This window comes from Sinocyclocheilus rhinocerous, unplaced genomic scaffold (assembly GCF_001515625.1).
Source record: "Sinocyclocheilus rhinocerous isolate Xijiao unplaced genomic scaffold, SAMN03320098_v1.1 scaffold2822, whole genome shotgun sequence".
NCBI classification, from domain to species: Eukaryota; Metazoa; Chordata; class Actinopteri; order Cypriniformes; family Cyprinidae; genus Sinocyclocheilus; species Sinocyclocheilus rhinocerous.
In genome coordinates, this window is record NW_015645680.1 from 58442 (window position 1) to 66364 (window position 7923).

A 7923-nucleotide genomic window follows, 5' to 3' on the forward strand; every position below is an offset into this window, starting at 1 on the left:
CTTCTGCTGTTTATTATTATTATTATTATTATTATTATTGTTGTTGTTGTTGTTTCTGTTATTGTTATTATTATTATTATTATTATTGTTGTTGTTGTTGTTTCTGTTATTGTTATTATTATTATTATTATTATTGTTGTTGTTGTTGTTTCTGTTGTTTATTATTTTATTATTATTATTATTGTTGTTGTTGTTGTTTCTGTTATTGTTATTATTATTATTATTATTATTGTTGTTGTTGTTGTTGTTGTATTGATAGATTAAAAGTAGCTCACTCTGTTGTCCTCCTGTACCTCCCAGTCTGGGGTGTACATGTGAACCTGTGTGCCAACTGTGCAGTTGGAAAACTGGAACAAGCTGGCAAACATGCGATGGTTCTCCGGCGTGTCAGAGAAGATGGGGTCCTGGAAGTTTACTCCGTGGGGAATGATGCTGTAGTTTTCATCCATCCTTAGAAGAAATGCAACAAAAACTACATTACTATGATAAATAATTGTTATGCCTGGATTAATATATGATTTGAACACACTCCAATAACTTTCCACATGGTCTGTACTATGCACATCAATGATAAATGATCAGACTTATTAAAAGGTGTGGCTTACAATTGTATGAAGTGGATGATACATTGTCCTACAATTGTATGAAGTGCATGATAAATTAGCAAAAAAAAAAAATCTAATAAAAAATACAATAAAGGCCACATTCAAACCCAGGAATATCACAGAGCTTTGGGTGGTCTTTTGATTAATTTAAGCCAGCAACCAACCAACTAGTAGAAACTACTTTAGCAACCTTAGTGTAACCCCTCCGTTTCTACTCCCCTCACTCACTCTGAGTGGCATTCGAACTGGCATTTCCAGCATGGGAAGCAGGCACACTAACAAGGACGCTAAAGACCACAGCCTCTAACATCATAGTGCACCTCTTAAGATGAGGGGAGTGAGGTTTAACTTTGCAGCTCTTACCAGCTGGCCGTTACATTAGCATGCTCAAAACGATTCTGAACACCTTAGCAACCTCATAGCAACATCTTAGCAGAAAAATGTAAAATCCTGCTTTATAATGTATAATTTCAGCCTGTTGTAATATTCATGCATGTCAGAGGGTGTGTATCAAACATGAGAGGGAATATTACCACTACAAAATAATGCTATACCATGAAGGTTGCGCACTCGTTATGTATTTTTGTTTCTCCTGTGTGGGCCTCAGCGATGTAATAGTTTATGACCACTTGGGACACTTAATGTCAATGACCCATATATTTTTAGGCAGGCAAGCGGCCAAGGAGAGGGGAGGTACCAATAAAGGGTATGCTGGGACAGCTATTTGTGTTTTTCACATGTGTGTGTTTGCATTTGGGATGTCTTTATATGTTTAATGTTGCTAAAGCATTAGCTAACATATTACGTTTAAAGAAAAATATTGAGGAGTAAAAATATATGTAATCAACATAAGAGGTTAATTACACAGTGTGTGGTGTCCCAGGAATTATACGCATAGCTTAGGGAGGTCTATTCTTTTCTCTTTGTTCTTTCTCTTGTCTCTGTAGCTGTGTGTGAGCAAATAATTCATTACTTGTGATTGGCGTACAAAGCTGTTCTCTGGCTGGTCTCTTGCTGTTTCAGCCTGCAGTCTTGCAAACTTTCACACATCAGCACACATATACACACACACCTCCCAGCAGAGAGGAAATGAGGAAAGTCTGTTATCAAAGTTTCAAGGGTGGTTTTAAAAATATTAATACAAAAACCATGGTTACATTGGCACAATGTGAGGAAATGAGACACTATCTTCATACGGACTCTCCACTACGCTTGTCCTCCTATATATGATGTCTGATTCAGCCGCCATCAGCCTGCAGGAACATCAATTGTTTGCAAGTTGAATGGTTTGCAGCACTCACTTGTAATCATCAACAATGTATATTTTTTTCAATTCTAGTTTGGGAAAAGAAAAACACAGTTACTCCAAACAAATGACAAGTTAATGCATGTGTGTATGTTAGAGAGCCAGAATTCCCAAGAGGCATTTGTTGCATTTTTTTTTAACAGTTTAATGAACAGTCTGGCAAATTACTACTTGTTTGAGACTACACACACACACACATATATATATATATATATATATATATATATATATATATGATGAGGGGAAACATATGTAAGCTTTGTTCATAAGTTTGTTGGCTGCAAAACACTCTTGCTCACAGTAAGGGAGACGGTTTTGAGGTGAATAGTTTTCCACCTGGCTTCCATATCCCCTTTTCCCTGACGGAAACATTGGCTTTGGACCTTGACAGCAGAGAGTCCCTTCATCTGGATCTAATTCAGCCTCTTTAGAGGGGCATCTGAAGCTCAGGGGCTTTTACCGAACCTGTGCTCAATGCCAAACTTGGAATATCTAGTTCCAAAATGAGTTCCAGAATTCTCTGATGGATGTCAGCTGAGCTCCAGAATATTTTGGACTCAAGTGTCTAGGTCTGGAAGGCCATTTCAACTTGAGTTTCAGCTTCAGAACTGTAATGCATTAGAAAGGCTATTATTTTGAAGCTTGACATAATTGTGAACCATTGTTTCAAGAGTGTTTAGATCCTACACATTTTCTTCTTTTATATTCTTTGGTGTTTTTAGAAAGACGTGACGGTGAGAAAATGAATACAGAATTTTCAATTCTAGCAGAACTATTCCTTAAAGGGAAATGAAGGCAAGAAAAGGAGAGATTTAATTTTCTAAATACATTCCAAAAGACAGTGTTACACGTTTCTGAGCATCTAAAAAGAGGATCTATGAGTAAGAGATAAATATTTAGTAAACACATTCTTACTGGCAAGGTTTTGAATATTTGCTAAATGAAAGTGCCTGTTTTTATTATAACATTCTGGTGTACTTTGGGATGTGAGGCGGTATGAAGTTTGTATAGTTTATGAAATATAATACATTTCTCAAAATATGTGGTAAATGTGATAAAAATGCACAAACATCTCCCTACATTTTTTTATTTTTTTTCTGAAAGCAGTGTATACCAACCCTGCTGAAAATACCATAATGTTAACTAATAACCAATAAATTCCAGATGGGTTCCTCATGTTATCCTACAGTACACATTTTCATGCGTATTCAGGATATGACCTTTTTAATTCACTGACCACCCTAAAATAGAGAGCCTCTCAAGGGAACCTTAATGTAGTTGTTCTGTGCACCACATTGCATTAATTATTGTTTCCATGCAGTGTCTCCAGTTTCTCAGGCTTTTGATGGTTTGATTGGTGAGAATTTTCTTGCCAAACTGGAACCAGCTGTCTGATTGGTTCATGGCTTAGACTCATGACATATGGGACATTAAACGGCAGAGAAGAAAAGTTGTGTACTAAGGCAAAGTTTTCTGTCGAACACCAAAAAAAAAAAAAAAGCACTGAATGTCTTAAATGCTCATTTTAATACAATGAAAGTGAAATGAGTCGTTTTTGAGCTTCAAAAATGCAAAAAAAAAGCATAATAAAAGTACCATAAACATGGTCCATACGACTCATTCATTTAGGACTCATGGATTATAGCTTAATTAAAGTCAATAGTTGAAATGCAAGCATTAATTTTCATACCCTGACACCTCGGTTTGACATTATTGACAGTGATATTTGTTCATATGTAAGAAAAAAAAACATGATGTGCCAGTTTAAAAATGTAGAACATAACAAGATTTGCATGTAAGTTCATCACATGAATGATTTCTTAAATATTAGCCTGTTCCTTAAACAAAGCTATCGTATTACAATGTCAGTGTTCTCTTGCAGCACTCTGAGTGAAACATGCTGGAGAATAACAGGAACAGTAACTCATGAACCTTATATGAATATGTCCACGGAATGACATCATGACATGTTTCAAAGTTTTTACTGTAAATGTAAGAGACCAAAAAATGAGAGTTTAAACAGTGTTTCTAATCCAGATTAGTAAGAATTTAGCATCAAATTCACAAAAGCATTGGTCATCCAAGCATGGGCTCGCCACTGATAGTAATTTTAAAAACAATGCCCTGAAATGAGTGTACAATTCAATATCAGTGATGAGATTAAACAAAGGAAAAGTGGTGTAATGGAAACTGGACTAAACCTGTATCTACAAGCTTAACATCCAACAAGCTCAACACCTCAAGCACTTTAAGAGATCATGGCTAATGTAGAAACTGTTGGGGTTAGGTCAGAGCCTACCTGCTATAAAGAAAAAAATACTTTTCTGATGAATATTATTTTAGATAATAAGTGACAAAAACTGTAAGCATGTAAGAGTAAGCAACTCCCAAACACTTGATACAATGGCAAAACAGCCTGTTAGCACTTGATTGGACCTATAACCTGCTGCCCTCAGGTCACTCGAGCACTTGTTGAGCAGTCGAGTTGTTTTAACTGCTCTGTCTCTAAGACTGGGATCATTATTAGTAACCGATCTATTTGTGTCACGCCCCTGGACTTTCTGTGTGTGTTTTTGCTCCCCATGTGCTCCGTGACCTAGTTTTCCCTTGTGTTTGATTGTGTTCATTGCTCCCAGGTGTGTCTAATTTATTCCCTCATTTGTGTTGTGTATTTAATGTGTTCTGCCCTATGTTTCCTTGTCGGGTCTTAAACGTCTATCCCCGTTGTGCTACCTGTGTGTTCCTGCCCTGTATTCCTGGCTCCTGTGGATTATTAAAGACTGTGTTTGTGTTCATCCCACGACTCCTCGCTCCTCGCTGTTATCCCGTCCTGAATACCTCCTCCTCCTGCTGAAGCAGGGGGAGAGATCGCTCGAGGGCCATACCGGACTGTTTCTGGCCATCGCCCATCTCACCAGCTACCCGGACAACGCACTCTGCGCGTTCTATGATGCCAGCTTGAACCCCGCGTGCAGAGCGCCGTCGTCCGAACATGGTCCTCGAGCGGATTTCGCCGCTTTTGTGGAGTGGATACTGGCGAGAAACGGATCCCCGTTCACCGTCCGTTCTGAGGAGGATCTCACCAGTTCCACTCCGGACCCAGAGCCTAGCACACCTTCACCTCATGTGCGGAGCTCAAGCCCGAGCCCACCGCTGACAGAGAGCCCGAGATCACCGCGACCGACGAGCCATCGCCACAAGGGGCGACAGAGCTGAGGATCACGGAGCCGGAGCTGTTTGTAACGTCAGACCAGGTGCGAGAGCCGGCTACCATGCCCGCCACGAGGGAGAAAGCCGTGGCCAGTGAGACCGCGGAGAGGAGCTCCACCCACTGCACCATGGCTGACCATGGGGTGGGGGGGACTGTCACGCCCCTGGACTGTCTGTGTGTGTTTTTGCTCACCATGTGCTCCGTGACCTAGTTTTACCTTGTGTTTGATTGTGTCTCATTTATTCCCTCATTTGTGTTGTGTATTTAAAGTGTTCTGCCCTATGTTTCCTTGTCGGGTCTTAAACATCTATCCCTGTTGTGCTACCTGTGTGTTCCTGCCCTGTATTCCTGGCTCCTGTGTATTATTAAAAACTGTGTTTGTGTTCATCCCGCAACTCCTCGTTCCTCGCTGTAGTGCAACCGTGACAATTTGCTTTCTCATAGATTGGGAAAAGCTGCATTTTATGTTCATAGCACAGTACTGTCACAAGGAATAAGAAGCAGTTATTAAACTACAATGCATTGTAGTGTTAGTTCACCCAAAAATTCTGTCATTAATTACTCACCGTCACATAACTGCACGTTGAAGACTGACATGGAAGAGAAGAAATGGTTGAATAAAGAATTGTTCATAAAATTAAGGTTGAACCACTGATGTCACATGGACTATTTTAACAATGTCCGTACTACCTTTCTGGGCCTTGAACGTGGTAGTTGCATTGCTGTCTATGCAGGGTCAAAAAGCTCTCGGAGTTCATCAAAAATATCTTAATTTGTGTTCTGAAGATCAACAAAGGTCTTATGGGATTGGAATGACATGAGGGCGAGTAATTAATGACAATTTCCATTTTTGAGTGAACTAACCTTTTAATATGGTTTATTTCATGGCATTGTTCAATTCTTTATTCTGAATATTTGACATGTTTATTTGTTATACAACTACACGGCTATGCATTTTCAAAATTCCTAAATTCATAACTCATCCCGCACTATTTGTGCTGCAATCATTAATCATACTTAAAGTCATGTGTCCTCAATTATTCTTTAATTGTTTCTTATGCTTTATGTTGGTTCATGTGACAGACATAAAAGTTATTTCCCGAGAATTAATGTCAGGTAATTTTAGAATAACATGAAGTCAATCTGCTGCCTTCACTCTCTCTTTCTGTTAATAGTTATAACTCCAGTTACAGTGACCTAGTTTGACCCTATAGTCACATGTAGTTGTGTAGTTGCAAACAGTGCATTAATCATAAACTATTTCAATAATTACCATGCAAAAATTACTTATATGCACTTTTACTGTCACTCAGCTGTGGTGTATTTTTTCACCATGACCAACAAATTATTGTGTCATTTTTTTTTCTTTTCTTTTCATCAATTTTCAATTATGGAAAATGTGTTAAAATATGATTTATTATTATTCATTAATAATAATTTATTAATAATTTATTATTATCACATAATATTACTATTTAATTAATATTAAATATTAATATTATGTGAGTGTTTATGATACATGTAATGCTAGCTATGAAAATAACCAAAAACAACAGTATTTCCCTGTAATCCACATTCACTGTTTTACTGACATTTTAATAGACAAATTAAAGAAACTACTGAGTTTCAAAAGTATTTTTAAAGAGAGTTTAATTTCAAAAAAGCATAAGACTAAAAGTGCCCATAGTTCAAGAACCAACCTCATATGCCTGCAGGTTTTCTCTGTGTATATTTTTTATGCACATTTTTGTAAACTATTAGCTACAGCTGTTTCATTGTCCCAACAAGCAAGATTGCTTTGGTAAAACAGGTTATCAGTTTACATTATGCATGTGAGGTGCTGCCTATCACAGTAAACTACCTGGCCAGAAAAGTGCTGAGTGTGATAAATCCAGTACTGCACTGTATGAGGGAGATAAACATTATTCCGTTTAGCTGATCGGATCATAGCGTGAAACAGGAAATGCAAGTAAAAAAAAAAAAAAAAAATTTCAAGAGATTCAAGCCTTACACTATTACTATGAATCACTTCAAAAGTGTGTGTCTTTAAGAAAAAGTGAAATCACAACAGTGGATCATATACTGCATAATCTCTATCCAAATGGGCTGTACTTCTATTGGTTTGTTAACTTCCTCATCCTTTGTAAGTTCATCTGAAAATGTGATTTCATCCCCACTATAAACATAGAAACAAAGACAAGCCAGAGCTAATTAAGTTTGACAAATGTTTTGATCATTATACACAGGATTCATGATCATTATACACAAGGTTAACCATTTTCCATTCATTATGAAAGAAAATAGAGGGAGATCTTGGTTGTTTGGCACAGTATTCATTCTTTGTGAATATCTCTGGAGGACCCTGCATTAACGTAACCCAACCAAGGGCAAATATAAGCTTAAGTTCTAAGATGACAATGAGCACAGATGTCAGACAGTTGTGCACAGTTGTAGCCAAGCCAATGTTCTGATACTGAGCTCTCATGCTCATGGGAAATAAATGTTTGAAGCCAGCTCATGTCATGTTCCATGCCAATATCACAAAACAACTTTTGTTAATTAAATATGAACAACTTCAAATCCCACAAACATTCTATGATCTAAAATGTAAAATGTCATCCTTAATAAGCCAACTGATTTGCAGTAAACTTATATGCAGTATAAGTGCTCTCAAATAGTGGTGAGTCAGACTCATGTTAAACTTTATAAGTTAAACTTTAAAGTATTTTACTGTCACTTCACGCTAAACCTTTTTATTAGTTTTGTGTGTGTGTGTGTGTGTGTGTGTGTGTGTGTGTGTG

The 7923-nt window shown here is 37.5% G+C and overlaps 1 protein-coding gene across 1 annotated transcript in view; it reads right to left on the reverse strand.

Annotated features, from left to right (window-relative positions):
* The window catches only part of ccdc3b (coiled-coil domain containing 3b), a 33062-nt gene that overhangs the window by 9478 nt on the left and 15661 nt on the right, over positions 1–7923 (reverse strand). The window contains exon 2 of the mRNA XM_016510769.1: positions 276–450. Coding sequence (XP_016366255.1) covers positions 276–450 — 175 coding nt within the window. The remainder of the gene's footprint in view (positions 1–275; positions 451–7923) is intronic.